This window comes from Pygoscelis adeliae, unplaced genomic scaffold, assembly GCF_000699105.1.
Source record: "Pygoscelis adeliae isolate BGI_AS28 unplaced genomic scaffold, ASM69910v1 Scaffold113, whole genome shotgun sequence".
NCBI classification, from domain to species: domain Eukaryota; kingdom Metazoa; phylum Chordata; class Aves; order Sphenisciformes; family Spheniscidae; genus Pygoscelis; species Pygoscelis adeliae.
In genome coordinates, this window is record NW_008825108.1 from 12,472,511 (window position 1) to 12,489,251 (window position 16,741).

The 16,741-nt window shown below is 35.5% G+C and overlaps 1 protein-coding gene across 1 annotated transcript in view; it reads right to left on the minus strand.

Annotated features, from left to right (window-relative positions):
- The window catches only part of ARID2 (AT rich interactive domain 2 (ARID, RFX-like)), a 110,782-nt gene that overhangs the window by 37,973 nt on the left and 56,068 nt on the right, over positions 1-16,741 (minus strand). The window contains exons 4-6 of the mRNA XM_009327599.1: positions 11,172-11,305; positions 10,105-10,323; positions 7,284-7,351 (exon numbers count right to left, since the gene is read on the minus strand). Coding sequence (XP_009325874.1) covers positions 7,284-7,351; positions 10,105-10,323; positions 11,172-11,305 — 421 coding nt within the window. The remainder of the gene's footprint in view (positions 1-7,283; positions 7,352-10,104; positions 10,324-11,171; positions 11,306-16,741) is intronic.

Genomic DNA, 16,741 nt, shown 5'->3' on the forward strand with positions numbered 1-16,741 from the left:
GATTATTGAACAGAGATACTTAAAGTCTTCAACTTCAACGTGAATCTCTTTGGAAGAGGCCAAAGTCAATCACAACACCATGTTAAAATGGCTGTCACACGTTAAATGTTAAAACAGCATCATCACATTTGCTAGCTAAATCCTCCAATAATCCACTTTTTGCCTCTTAATACTTAAGTTTATAGTCCAAAATGAAACATTTAAAAACCTCTGGCAATATAAAGTCATAAAGGAGCACATTTTTTCTATCTGGAAGGCAAATCATTCTGGACATGTTCTCAAACGGATGGAAAATGAGGATTTAAGTTTTTTGCAGATGAAGACGCTACAGACACTGCTAAAGATAAAGCCTCAAAATCCTATGGCTAAAGATGAGGACAGGAATACATTGCTGGAAAACTGTACATCTCACCTAAAACTTGCAGAATAAACAGATCCACGCTAGTTGCTTGAACAACTGAGAAAGTCTCCCTTTCCTTAAGAAGCAGTCTGTCAAACAATGCTAGTTGTCAGCTCAGATGAGAGTATCTTTTTCAGAGAAGAACAGGACATGCCTCCTTTCTGTAAGTTAAAATGAGAGACACGCCAAGGCACCTAATAAAGTTTACTTACACATAACTGTTATTCTTCAAATTGTTTCATTACACAATCATGCTGTGAGCATAAGATGCTAACCACTCAAACTAGAGAAGTTTTGCCTCAGGATTACCTAGAGCATATGCACAAGCCCTGTTACCTACATGAAGCACACCAGAATAACGTGTGTCCTGCACAGCCTCAGTTCCTCTGAGCCCTAGAGATCTGGGAAGGCTCTTAAAGCTCCAAGGAAGGGAATCTGGAGGATAGGACATGATTATGCAGACAATACAACTTCAAAAAGAACAATTAAAAGAGATAGGTATTTTTTCCTCTCTTGAGTGTTTATTTCTACATACAGAAGCACTGTGGGTGACAATGCTCACCAAGAACACTGCTTTACCTGTGGAAGTGTCCCAGAGCCTTTTGCTTGCGAAAAACTGTAGGCTTGCATTCCCAAAGCCAACATCTGTCATGGGTGTTTCAGCAACCGTGAAATGCCTACTGCAGTAGCAAACCATGCTTCCTGTGAGCACTTTGCAGATTAAGATTTCAAAAATGTTCTGCAAAAGCTCCAGTGATATCACCAAAAAACTCAGAAATACTATCGTACATCCTCCATTCAACAAGCCAGTAACTTAAACAGCTTATCAGCAAGTAACGTGTTCAGAAATCCAAGCAGCTAAGACACAAATTATTATATGTGGTATTTAATGTATCTATTCTAGAGATGGGCTGCTAACTGTAGAGGGGTCAAGATTTCCCAGGACTTTAGCTTGACAAGCACGTTGCAACAAAGAATGTACAGATGGAAGCCTGACATGCGTTTATCACTATACTGAGCTCCAAAACAGCTGAAAGCTTTACCATAGATAGCTGAGGTGAGTTCCTAGCCAAGGAAAGAGACATCAGTCTCTAATTATTTAGAAGGTTGAGCAACTTTCCATTTGATTCCAACAAGCTATCTTCTAGCAGGCACCATTACATAGAAGAGTTGACTACCTCCCTCAGAAAAGTTACTACTCCGTTCAGGGAATGACAACCAGCTTGAAGCAATACTTTGTGCACTGCATGTACAGTCATGTAAGGAATTAAAAAAGTGCAGTCGGCCTGGCCTATGACAAAGTCTCAATCAAGTTGTCAGGCATAAAATCAAGTTGTCCAAACATTTAAAAAAACGCGGGTTTTTTGAGAGATGCTATGACAAACAGATTTCACCTGACCCCCATATAAACAATAACACAGAGTCAACAGTGAATACAAACTCTGCATCTTTCGCTCAGACAGAGGACTACAAGAAACCCAAAGCAAATTCCAGGACACTTAAGACCTCTTCAGAAAGAAAGAGCGCAAGAAAAAAAAAGTCCTTGAGAAGACTTTCAGGAAGGTAAATTGTACGTTCCATTCCTTAACTGGAACAATTAAGCTTGTTAATTACAAAACCCCTTACAACATAGTAGGGAAAAAACTCCAATAAAAAAAAGAAGAGCACGTTGATTCTGAAAGTTATCCTCTGTGATCCTGGTGAAATACAGCTGTTTCCATGTCTCAGACAAATCTTCACACTGGAATCACATGTCCTGCCAGTAAATGATCAAAAAACCCACCCAGTTCTTCTTCCAAAGCACTAGGATTACCTACAGTAATCACCATCTTGTACTCCTGAATAAAGGGGTTCAGATGTCTTAAGTTCAGAATGAGTCTGCAGCCTCTATTTCTTTTCTTAACAAGGAAAGAGTTGGCTTGAATCACCTTCCTTTTTGCATTTAGGCAGACTGGCTTGATTGCTCTCAGTCCACTCCACGTTTGTTTCTTGCCTAAGCAGGAAAGATCCCCGGAAAGGATGGGGGTGGGCAGAGAATGACGAGGTGGAAAATAAAATTAAATAACCTACATACAATGGTCACAACCTATCTGTTAGAAGAGAACAAGGTGAAACATGACAAAATTTTTGTTTGCTCAAAAGGAAAGGCAAAAGTGGAAAAAGATGAGATAAGCTTTCTGTGCATTCCTTTGAAAAATGTACTTATATCACAGAGGCAAGAAAAAAAAAATCAATTTAACATCACAAGCAGTTATTTATTCCCTACTATAAACTATGAATAGCTGCAATCTGATACTTCATATCAACAGAAATGAACAAGAAAGGATGAAAAAGTGAAGCTCTTTATCAATAGTTATTCCTATATGTATTTTAGAACATGATAACACACTGGTAATAGGAATATAAAGCTAAAACTTGGAAGCAAACAAACAATGCTTGACTACGTGACATCCAGATGCTAAGAGATAATGGACAAAGGTAAAGAACTAGACTCACATGCACAATCTGATTACTGTCAGTAGCCAAGTTCCTCTGGAAAAAGATGCACAGGATTATACAGAATTCACTGGAAATCAGATTAACCAAATTACTGTCCATAGAAACAAGGGACATTTGAGTCCACAAATCATGTAATGTAGCAATGATCATGACTACTTATTGTCCAAGAAAAATATGAGAGCAACTGAAGTCAAGTCAGCTTGACAGATCCCTGTGAGAGACAAGAAAGGTGACATTTGAAAAGTATTTCAGGCATTTAAATGTATAAGGATCTCTCTCTACACACTATCTGAGAAAGATTCAAAGAATAAATGCACAGTAAAGAAAATTATTATTAAACTTATACAAAGAAGAAAGAGTTAGACAATAAAATAAGAACTTCACAAAATTGCAAAGCAATAAAGAAAGCACAAAAACTGCATAAGCATTGATTTTGGAACCCTACAGGTACAAGAGGCCTCAAGAAGTCCAAGAACATGAAATCCCAATGTTTAAATTGAAGTAAACAGACATTAATTGTGCAAGAACAAATTTAATGCAATTATTCATATACTACATCAGATAGTGGGCAGCTGCTGGAGACATTAAAGAAATACCTGGAAAAACAGCTAGATCTATCTGATTATAAGCATGCTACATAAACAAGTCACTCTTGAAAGACAAACCATACTCACAAGTGAACCTTACTAATGTGAGGAAATTGGAAGAGAAATTAAACGGTTAAAAATGGGAAAGCTTCCAGAGTAGATGAGAAAACATTTGAGCAGGATGTCATCAGAGCTTAGGGGTGGGGATGACAAAACAAAACAAGAGGAGATACAAGATGACTGGCTAAATGCCAGTTGTTCCAATCCTTAAGTAAGGACACACAGTCATTCCAACTAACTAGAGATTTAAGCTTATTGACAGCACCAGGAAAAATCAAGAGGTGAGAAAGCAACAAATTAACATAGCTACAAGGGATAACAGCAGGTTCATCTAAAATAATATTCAAATTCTGACAATTAATGGAACAGATTCACTGACTACTAAAGACATTTGATTCAGTTTAGAGGGAATCACTTAGAAAGTGAGAAAATATGTAGTGCTGCAGATAAGATAATGGAAGTTACAAATTTTCCAAACAGCTTTTTGTAATGCAGTAAGGACTGGGGGGAGGGAAAGAAAAGGTAATTGATTCCCTCCAAGTTTAGTATAAAGAAACACATTGTTTTCCATCTTCACCTTCAACTGGAAGAGCAGTGATGTTGGAAGACAGAACTAAATAGGCAAGCTCCTTTGCTCGTGAATATGACATTACCGAACCAGTAGACTGTTCTGAAAAAATCATGATACTGCATACATAAAGTAGAATGATTTTAAGTCAAAATTAGAGAACAGCAGAATATAAAAATCAAAGCATTGGCGCTGAAACAATTGACAAATTCTTTGTGATAAATCACATAGGACTCAAGAGCTGACTGAACACCAAACAACCAACAGTTATTGTGTAGACATTTAAGAGTGGGATAAATACTAACGGTGATGCCGTACCACTCCTAGTGTGCAAAGATATGGTAGAATGAAGAGAAAAAGTAATGAAGAAAAGCATATGGCCATTTTTCTTTATTAAAAACTAATTTAAAAACATTAATATGATTAAGAGACTAAAAATTAAGTCAAGCTTAATTTAAGCAAACATTAAAAACTTCCACAAAACATTTTAGTATAAATACGTAATTCTAAAATTACCCCCCAACATCTGTATAAAGACACTGAAATACAGAAACTAAATGTCTCTATAAAATCCAAAGTTCCAAGTTTATGTTCATATATTTTAATAAGCAGGAGGAGGAGCTTGGAAAAAAGTTAATAAGAGTAGCTATAGAGATGAAATGTCAAATACTCTGACCATATCTCTTAGATCATTTATATTTGTTTCACTGCATTTGAAAAGCTATTTTCAGTTAATGAAGACCAAGTTCAATATTTTTTTCCACAGAACTGACATATCAACAATATGACTTAAACTGACATTCAATTGCCAAGAATCCAAGTTTATGATTTTTCTATGAATCCTGAATTTAACCCTGAGAATCATTTTCAGAACAGCTTCAAGATTTCTAATATTTCTCAGCCACCCCCTCCCCCCCCCACAACTCCAACACATGAAAAATCCACTATGGTCCGAGGGTAACGTTTACAAACCCAACAGAATTTCATCAATTCAATTCTTGTTAGTTTAGAATTCACGTGTTTAAGAAATGCTTTTCCCACCCTACTTTCTATGAATCTCTACCATTCGTGTGTTCATGCCATCGCTATACTTCAATTCATAATTCTGCATTTTTCCTCTCCCACTTAAAAACTCTTTTCCATTTTCATCTTTACACAAATTTCTAGTCTGCTGCCATTATATTAGAGAAACAAACTGGAACAATAACCTTACAAAATCAAGACACAAACAACTGGCAGCAAAATAAAAAAAACCCAAACAAATAAAGAAGAATTTTTAAAAAGACGATGTGAAAAGTGAAAGGAGGGACACACATTCAATAGCCATTCTGTTGTAAATAGTTGTAAGATAAGTTTTATTCCTGATTTTCGGTGACAATTCTATTAAGTTTGTAAAAGCAAATTTAAAAAAAACAGATACACAATCTCTACTCTGCCAACCAAATATCTCTCTCCTATGTCATGAAGCTCCCATAATGCTTCCCCTTATTTCTGTTTTGACACAGCTACAGCTGCAATACAAAATAAATTACTTCCAGTAGTAGGGTCAAACAAATGCTTGAAGTAGGATATTCTGAAAAATCTGGATTCTTGGCATTAGAGATATTTTTAGATCTGGTGTTAGTTTCTGACATGCTTTCAGCAGTATTTCACTATAGAATGGTACTATACATGTTGTAATGTTCAAAAATAGATCTTGGAGAGCATCCAAGTTTCTTATTAGTAAACCTTATTGCAGTTACAGTGGTTCTACTTAACACTTCGTTAAAAACATTTATCAGAACCATCTGTCCTTATCTATCACAATTACTTAAGTTTATGTAATTAATGAACATATAATAAATTAGAATTCTGTGTAATTTTAAATGTTTACAGAACTAGACATGGCGCTTGTTGCTGCTCTAGATCAGCAACAGTGTGACAGTTTAGGGTGAAGTCAACACAGAAGTGCCAAGTGCTTTTAAAAAAAAAAAAAAAACACACACACAAAAAAACCAAACCCATAACACAACCTGTAGTACTTCTGGACATATTTGGATGGAAAAAGGAAACAAAGATTATGAAGCAATTTTTTTTTTTTTTTTTTTTTACACTTACCTTCAGCACATTTGAACCACATTTTCAAGTTCATATACCAACAAATATGAGAGCTTACCTTTTTTGTTCTTAGCTTTACCTAGGAAATTTTGGTTAGGGAATCTATTCACTGATATTTCAGCAATACTTATCATTTAAGTAACACGACTATGGTCCAACTTGTCCAAAAATTGAGTTACATAAAAATAAAACAAAAGACAAATGGAAAAAGCTCCTAACAAATATTTCTCTGCAATACTGGTAAGAGATTTCAGCGTATGAGACGATTAAGAAATTGAGCAGAAACCTGGCTATGAGTTCATAAGGGACTCAGCAGCTTCTCTCTTCACATTTTTACTTAGTAAAAAGCGTAAGTTATGAAAATATATTTTAATTTCGTTTTCTTCTATTTTAGCCACGTAAATCATCACCTGAAACTCAATTTAAGGAAATTGTATATCGTAGCAAATATGCTGAAATGTCAAACCTCTTTCAACTATAATATATTTCATGCTCTCATTCACCTCAAAATGCTCACCTAGAATAAAGAGGAAGCATTTATACAAAGAAACTTTATTTTTACCTAATTTCATTACTTGTACAGTAGATCATGCCCTCTAGTGGAAAGATAAAAAAGCCTTGTGCAAAAATAGTTTACCTGAAACAAACTCGCAACATTGCTAATTTACTTAAATTTGTCCTACACTTCTTATATTATGGACTTAATTTGCATAATCCAGAATGTTTCTTTACTGATCATGGCAGTTTTTAAAAAAACAGCATTTTTTCCTCTGGCTAAATACGTTGGCCAGTTTTCCTTTTCCTTACACAGATTAGCTTTCTTACAAAAAGAAACACAGAACCTCTTTATTCATTTGCCTGCACCTATTTTTTCTTAATACATTTCTTCCTGCTTATCCAAACATTTTATGGACAACTGTGATTTAGTGTCCTATTATATTTAAATCAAAGGAATAAAGTTGAGAGTAATTCAAAAGACATATGCTAGTATATTTTATAATTTTCTATCTTTTTAAACGATTTGATACCCACCATATGCAGTTCGAAATTATTTTAATAGTTTTTAAATTACCTTAACAAAATCTCTATCAGTTTTCTCCTTCCATTCTTCTCCAAATACAGCAGAAAATGATCCTAAAGCTTTAAGCATAAAAAGCAGAATTTAGTAAAATTAAAAAAATGAACATTTTTGTTTGACTTTTTACTAATCCATAAACTAAATACTCAACAACACTACAGACTCTTCCAGTGTTTCTTCATTAAAAGTCCTATACTAAATTGCATAAAGCAACTGAAATGTCTATAGTCATTTAATTAACTGCTACTGCAGTTTTAATTGAGAATAAGTAGTCCATAAAGAATAGGCTAGTTTGTGAACCCTTTAAAAACCACATAGAAGACTTCTCCATAGCCCTTTTCCAGGAGTCAAGATGACTGCTCAATTTTCAACCTCACATCAACAACTGTTTTCCATGGGCACTGTATAAGCTGTAAACACTACTTTAGTAATTAAACAAATTCCCACTAATGTTTTCTAAAAAGCGTAATAGTAGCAGCGAGATTTTGACAGCACTCAACTGAAAGTCAATATTTAACCAGGAAGCATAACAGGTGTTCTTGGGTGTTTGGTGGAGCCACTACCACAAATTTTCTAATCACCACTCCTTGAAAGCAGCAAAGACTCAGTCAGTCTGACTCAAAGACTCAATCAATCCAAAAATAAACTTTGTCTTGCAATAGTTCTGTAATGAACTAATGACACATTTAAGTTACACTTAAACATTTTGGTTCATAATGTTTTATTGTTTTGAACAAAATGCTACAAATCTCAATTCCAAGACCACATCAGCTTTCAACTCAGAGAATTTAAACCAAGGCTTATGCAGCACTCCAAATTGAAGATACTATATACCCCCAAACCCCTGGGGCTGCTCTATCACATACAATATAATTGTCATCTCAAACTTTATGGGGGGGGAAAAAAGCTGAAGACGTATTTTTCTTGTTACCTGGAAGCAGTGCATTACAGACAGTAACAATGATAAAACCTCAATTATAGACAAGCCAAATCCAAAACCCGCATTAAATTAAGTTAATCATCTATCATTTATTTACACCTGAAATTATCTTGACAGTATTTTCATACTACCTGAATCTGCTAATTGCAGATTTCATTTAATCACCAAAGTTGACAGATTTACCTTCATTATTTATAATATAAAAGCATGTGAGAATTTCAAATTGAAGCTTCATACTTCAAATGTAAGTCAACACACTCCCCCTTTCTTTCCCCAGTTTGTCCCAATTAGTCCTCCTAATGCTGCTAGGACACTCCTTGGATTTATCCAGAAGATGTAATCAGGTAAGATAAAAAGTGAAGTTTTCTCCAGGGAATGAAAAGAGCAAGCCCATTACATACTCGTCATTCCTCTTGGCTTTACCTCAAATATTTTTCAATATAAGAAACACTAATACAGAGCAGCTATGGAACAAGCCTGTGGCTCAAAGTCCAAGTTAAAACTCGAGAAAACACTGTCTACTTTTGCAACATCCAAAAAAATCATGAAATAGCAATACAAAACTTGATTAAATTATTTATAAATGACTAAGTCCATAGAAGTTCCATCAAAGGAACAGGGGAGTGATAGCAAACTCAAAAATCTAGAGAGTAAGCATCCTGGAATCACTAAAACGCAGGACTAAGTTTCACTTTAGTTTCCTTTCAAATATTTTTCTTTGAAAGTTCTTGTGACTGGGCTAGATGACGACACTAGATGACCGAGATCTAACCATATCTGAAGGGCATGGGTACAAATCAAAAACATAAGAGAGAAGCTGGAGAACACTAATGCAATACTGGGGGGAGGAGGGGGAAGCTACAAATCATTTTGTAAAAATGCTAATGATTAAAAACAAAACAAAACCAAAGAGTATACAATGTCTAACACTGATTCTTCCCTAGTATTTCAAAACAGAATCTCTGACATACCATACTATGTTTGTGCTTACACATGCAAAGCAGATTTATACTCGAACAGATATGATCAGCTGTACTAGCAGACTTAAATATACTTAGCTGAAAAAGCTCATCTGAGCAATTTCTTACGGTGCTAATTTCTGAAATTCAGTATATATAAAAAAAATCAGTACATAAAACCAGCGAATACTTCCTCCTCGCCACCGCAAGACAGGAGCTCTGCGGTTATGATTTTAAGATGGTTTGGGTTAACTTATCCCCCGCCCCCTTGACAAGCAATTAACAAGAACAACTTGGCATGGAGGTCACACTGAACAAGTCAAACAGAAGAATTTATTTCACATACTGAAGTATTTTGATGGAACAGACTCTTAAAATTTATGTGCTAACACATTAAGTAATTCTGAAACTCAGACTAAGATTTTTATCCCTTGACTTTTGTATTCTGAATTTCACTACAGTTGAACATGTAGTGAATTATCAGGATAAAAATCTTAGCAGGTCATTGTTTTCAGACTGCCTTTTTTTTAATTTTTAAATTTGTGACTGCTACTAGAAAAGAATTATGAAAAGTCAGCATGGTCCTATGAATTCATAAGAAAGCAGTAATACACTACAAGCAGATGGAAATCCAATGTTGTAAATTTGAGCATCCTGAACAATTAAACTCTATCACTGAAAAACTAATTCTTACGTTTCACTAAACGGCTAATTAACACTGTTTTAAATTACCTAACTTAAAAGGTATTTGTAATGACTGATAAAAACTGTAACTGTGGACAAGGTAAAAAAAAAGAAAAACTAGAGATTAAGTGTATTACAGTGCAATAAGTTATAAACATTTTGATTATCAAGGGTTGTGAAAGACACTACAACAGGTATTGACTCTTTCTGTTGCAAAACGTTATATACTTACTGTCATCAAACACCCCAGCATTTGCAAGCAGTAAAGTGATGATTTTAGGGTCCTTTTCAAGCTGCATAACATGCTTGCTTTCATTTGAAAGAAGAGTACATACATTAATTGCAAAGTCCACTTCATTTGGGAGTCCAGATAACAGTGAAAGCACCAATTTATTATAGTCATTTGGTGAGTTAAAGTCCATAGACAGCCCATAGCTTTGACGAAGGTAATCTAAATAAGAAAAAAAATTAAAACGTTTTCACAGCTAAACTAATTAATATTCAGATGATACATTAAGCAATATTATTATTAAAGATAAGTATTTTTCAAAAAAGTTTATTAATAATGTATTGTGGGTTTTAACAAGTTTTTACAGTATTCAGTTTATTTTTTCCATTTGTCTTTGGCCAAAATGCTGAACACATTCTACTTAGCCATGTACCTTTCTAGTTAATATTAATTCCTTCATCAACTCCAGAATGCAATACTGCAGTATGTTCTCCCAAACAAAAGCTTTGAAAATGCAACTTTAATGAAAACAGAATAGAACTGTAATACAATTTGGAGTCACTTTCTACAAAACAAATTACGCATCCATTCCACAGAGTCCACCAGCTTCCAATTTGTTTATTGGTTCAAGATTGATACTTTGGTCTCTAAATTACAATGGTGGTGATTCTGGCTCCTTACGCATGTGCTTTATTCCTTGGCTTTTAAAGATTAATTAATCGTATGCTTAGTTCAAGTATCTGGTTCTGTGAAGAAATGATTGATGTGACAGAAACACAATCTGCGAATTTTCAAGGTACGCTGTTTCAAGACGAGTAACTATTTAGCCCTGCTAATTAGAAAGAGAAACATTTGTAAAGAAGTGAAATAGCTTATGGATTTTCATATTTATTTTGTTTTGGTTCACAGTGGAAAGGTTTTTGAGTGTATTAAATTAATAATTTGAGTGACCCACAGATTTGATGGTTTTAATAATATTGTAAATTTAGCTACACACTATTTCTGTAGCCTGTCCAATTATACATATATATATATATGGAAAAAAATAGCACTTTTCCTCAAAAATTTACCTGACACACTGTGTTGCTGGTAGTTATAGGAAGTTGGAATTGCACCAATAGGAAGTTGTGGCTTTGGATTGCCTGGTTGTACCTCATCATCCTCCTCCCCAAAATGATGGACTTTTTCATACTTTTCTAGATAACTGGAATAAAAAAAGCAAAGATTTTGAATATATGTAGTACAACTAATTCCTTCATCCCCCAAGAGTTGAACTGCCAAAGGAAACAAACTGTACAATCATGGGGATTTACTGAAAACAATAGTCAAAGTGGTATAAAATGTGAGACTGACAATAGGCGATACTGAAAATGCAGATATGTGGAATTATGCATTTAGATATTAAGTTTCTTCACATTTCTCAACAGCAATCCCTAGCTAAATTGCAACCCGTTGAGCCCTCTCGTGACTAAGTCCGTTTTTCCCAAATCAACTTTTGCTATCCAAGGTAACTCTGCAGGTGGAAGCATCATAAAAATTACTCTGTGAAGGTTACCAATACATGTACTGAGGTCAACTCCAGAAAAACATTTATTTCTTTTCATCTGACTTAAAGAGAAACAATATAGCATGTCCTAGCAATTACACAAGAGTAGGAGAATTCAGAGATACTGAGGGCAACAATTCAGGATCAGTTGTTCTGAGCCATGGCTGCAACTAATGACTACTGGAAATCCCTTCGAACCCCTTAAGAAAAAAAGTGCTGATATATTGTACACAGAATGGATGACAAGCACAGAATTTATATGTAACAAAAGTAAACAGTCAATCAGCTTGGTAAATTAATTATCTCAATTAACAGTTAATTCGGCATTATATCTGTAACTTTCAGAACTTTTTACACTCCATACATGAAGCCAACTGAAAAGGCCCACTGTAGCCTTGACTTCACACTGATACGTAGTTGCAAAACCCTTCATGAAATTATTCCAAGATCGCAAAGTTGCCTAAATTTACAAACTTTCATTGTACTGAAAACTGACAATGTCAAGTCAATTAAATCATAATAAAAATATTACGTAATCAGGAAATAATTTAAAACATTTATCTTCCTCTTTGCGCTAAAAATTTACTACATTAGGAAAACAAACAAGCTTTTGGTATAATTTTTGTCAGTAGGCACTGAAGTCATTAACTCACGGTGAATCAGAAATATTTAAAGGAAAGAGTATTCCAATTGACCTGTGGGAAATATTTCAGATGCATTAGATTAGTAATTATTTCATGAAGTGAGATATCAGTGATATAACCATAACTTTAAAATATTAGCAAATATATTTTTTGTTAAGAAATTGGTACATTCCAGAACGAAGGAAAAAAATTTCAGAGTTACTAAAGCATATCATGGTGCACTGTATCATATGCAACTATGATTTGTGTCTGACTAATGTTCAGGATAACAAGGACATATATAGTACTTTGGATATGTGAACACTGCTACAGCGCCATCCTTATTATGTAGACTCTTGAGTGAGTTAAGGAGTCAGCAAAAATCTTCCCTGCACTATCATTTGCTTTTAGGGACTAAAAATTACATTTAAGTATGGTTGGTTTTTTAATCTTTAAACTAAAAAAAACCCACATTTATGCTAATTAGGTCTCAATTAAAAATCTGCAGAAAGGTAAAATCCTGTAAAATTGTTTATAACTTTTTAAAACTCGTAACTCAACACTCTCCTACCCACAGGTTTTTAAATCTAAATCCTAATTCTTCTCTTACACTATGTTTTTCTTATCCTTTTATCCTACTACTTTTCTTTCCCTTACATCTTATATCCAAAGATTAAAACCAAATACAACCCATAGCTTCTATATGGCAAAAGGTGATTCTCAGCATATAAGCAAAGACACTACTCCGGGGCGGGGGCAGCGGGGGGGTGGATTAGTGCAGCTCCCTTCTAAAGAACTGATATTTTGTTGCATTAAAATAGTCATTTAGAAAGCCTGACCTGAGTAATTACATAACTTTTATTATTTTATTTCCTTGTTGCATTTTATCAGAGAGGTAGTACCACAGCTTTATTCTGGTTTATTATCTGCTACTATTCAAGCTTTATTAAAAAAAAAATTAATTTCCTTCCATTATCAATGAGTTGTTAAGCACCCTATAAATGAACATTACATCACTGAACACTGAATATGGCAATCACACACACACAAAAAGATTAGACATGACATTTTCCTTATTATCATTTACTTGATAACTTCTTAAACATTTTAGGATAACTTAAAAAAAACCCCAACAATTAACACAAGTAGGGTGTTTTTATATATATTATATATATGTGTGTATACACACACAGGAGAGCATGTTAGAGCTCAATTCAGAGCCATGCTCAAGCTCTGCATGGGAGACTAATATTAAATATAGTATGGGATTAAGCAATTTAGAAGTAGTGAAGAGAGAGATACACACACTGTGGAATATAACTGATAAAAAGATTTTAAAAAGCATGAAGCTATAGTAGCATAGTGTACAGTCAGAAATTGAATGCCTGGTGAATAATGCACCATGCAACCTTATGTGTCCCATGACTCCATGCATATCTCTACTAGTTTCTTAAAGTAACTGTGTAGATAACCTTGTTTTTGTAGCTGTGTTAGGGTGACTGGAATAAAACACTCATCTCTGATTGTGAAAGCTAGAAATCCATTATTTTAAATCATCTAGAAAGTATTTTATTCTTCCAGTGACAGAAGCATTTATTTAAGGCTCATTGTTTTTAACTACGCACACCTACATACCAACCAGCATCTCTTCCCTATTCTGACCGTTCTGAACCCAAAAAATATTGTAGTGACTATGAACTAAGAAAATACCAGTGGCTTATGTATTCTGACAGGCTAAATTCCCACCTGTACGTGTTAGTGATTGGTATTTTAAGATAAACTTCATCATGGCTTCTAAAATCCTGAGAAAGAACACAGTTGTGCAGGATTTTGAACTATGCGCAAGACTAATAGTACATAGCACCACATCAGTGTACCCTGATGAAGTTCGCTGATGATACGAAACTGAGTGGGGAAACAGACCCTTCGGAAGGGAGAGCCACCCTGCAGGAAGACCTGCACAGGCTGGAAGAGTGGGCCAACAAGAACCTTATGAAGTTCAGCAAGGACAAGTGTAAGGTCTTGCACCTGGGAAAACATAATCCAGGAGTGCAGCACAGGCTGGGATCTACGCGGCTGGGGAACAGCTCTGTGGAAAGGGACCTGGGGGTCCTGGTGGACAACCAGCCCAATATGAGTGAACAGCGTGCTGCTGCGGCAAAGAAAGCCAACAGCATGCTGGGTTGCATCAGCAAGGGCACCACCAGCAGAGAGGAAGAAGTCATTCTCCCACTCCACTCAGCGCTTGTCAGGCCACACCTGACAAGTTTTGGTCCTCGCTATGCAACAAAGATGTGGACAGGCTGGAGAGGGTCCGGAGAAGGACCACAAAGATGATCAAAGGACTGGGAAGCCTGCCACATGAGGAAGGGCTGAGAGAACTGGGTTTGTTCAGCCTTGAGAAGAGAAGGCTTAGGGGAGACCTTATCACCATGTTCCAGTATTGGAAGGGTGGCTACAAAGAAAATGGAGACTCCCTTTTTACAAGGAGTCACATGGAAAGGACAAGGGGTAACGGGTACAAGTTACTCCTGGGGAGGTTCCGACGGGACACAAGAGGAAAATTTTTCACAATGAGAACAATCAGCCATTGGAATAATCTCCCCAGGGCAGTGGTGGATTCCCCAACACTGGACACTTAAGGTTCGGCTGGACAGGGTGCTGGGCCGTCTTGTCTAGACCGTGCTTTTGCCAAGAAAGGTTGGACCAGATGAAGGGACCTTGAGGTCCCTTCCAACCTGGTACTCTATGATTCTATGAACATTTCCAATTCACCGTGGTCCAAACTGAATCATGGGAACAATAAAATACTTTCAGTTAAATGCTCCTCACTGCTCAAGACTGGACTTCTTTCTGCTACCAGCATTTAACTGAAAGTATCAGTTATCATGGTGATCATCATGGTTTGAATAAATGAGTTTGTACTGTAATTGAGGTGACCAATGTTGAAAAGATTATTTCACAAAACTAGTCTAACTTCTGATACCAAGTGAAAAGGAAACCTAAAGATCTAGAATTGGTATTTCCTGCACATGCACAAACTTATGCTTTGCTTTGTACTCCTGTGAGATCATCAAAAGCTGTTGAAATTGAGGAAAAGACACATCGAAGAAAAGATACTGCCTTCACAAAGTTCTGAATCAGATTAATCGAATCTATGAATAAGTCCAATCAATTTAAACAGAGCCTACATAAATGTGTGTTTATGATCAAGACCTAAAGGAGTAGCTCAGAGACAGCTTGACCTTCCCTCCTCCTGACCATCTAGTCTCTCACTCTTCAGAGAGCTCATTTAGCAAACGAAGAGGATTCTAGGTTGGCTTTCCACTGATTTTTCAAACTGAATAGGGGTCAGATGAATACTAGAGCTGATGCAAGGGAAACAGCAAGTGTACACAGCTGAGGATGGCAAGAAGATGATACGCATGTGCCATTTCTACACTGGCAGAAGCTACACTGCCTTAGCTGCTCTAATGGGACTTCGGAAGTGCTGTGGCTCGGTATAATTTCCTCATATTTGTTGGTCTGAGTCAAAGCTTAAGCTTAGCATAAAACACTTTCATTACCGAATATAAGATTTTGTAAGAATATTTAATAAGATGAAGTAAAAATCCCTATACAGAAACACATACAGTACTCAAAATACAGTTTGCAAATTTACCACCATCTTTTTCTGGACTTGTCCATTCCAGCAAGAATGAATAGCTATTTAAGCATTAAAAAAAAAAGCCTTATATATCATAAAATAATCCATGTTGTTCCATACTTTAAAATACAAATACTGAACATTATGCTTTTTTATTAAAGCCACATCCCAGCAGAGCTGCACAATATGAATATCCTAGATGTGCTCCTCTGTTAATACCTACTTTATTAAAATGCGTTAAAACAGTTCTGCCAAACACAGAAACTCTGAAATTTCAAAATCTAGTTTCCCTTTCTCTCTGAAACCAAACAATTTCATTGTTTCCCACTCAGTTTGATTAAGAAATTTTTGGGAGGGTTAGAAAAATTTTATGTATAAATTAAAAGACCTTTGCAAACTAAAATGGTCATAATTGTTTTCAGTGTTGACAGCTCTCAAAGTTCTCACAAATGTCTTATTAAATATTTCATAGGAAACCAGGATTCAAATCAACCTTAAGTGATGATCTAATTTTTTCCTATGCCAGAGCAAGTACCAACTTCACTTTCTTAAATTCTCAGCTCTTTGTGTTGTTATTCAATTTACGGAAGTTCTACCTCTTCAAAGAGCACTCCCTCTTTCCTATCTCACCCAAAACTAATCAATTGGGGGGGGGGGGGGGGGGGGGGGGAGCAAAAAAAAACAAAAAAACACAAACAACAAAACAAAATAAAAAAGCCCCCAACAACCCCAAAGCATCAATTACAAAGGAAAAAAAAAAAAACAAACCCAAAAAACACCGAACAACCACAAACAAACAAACAAAACCAACACATGACAAATAGA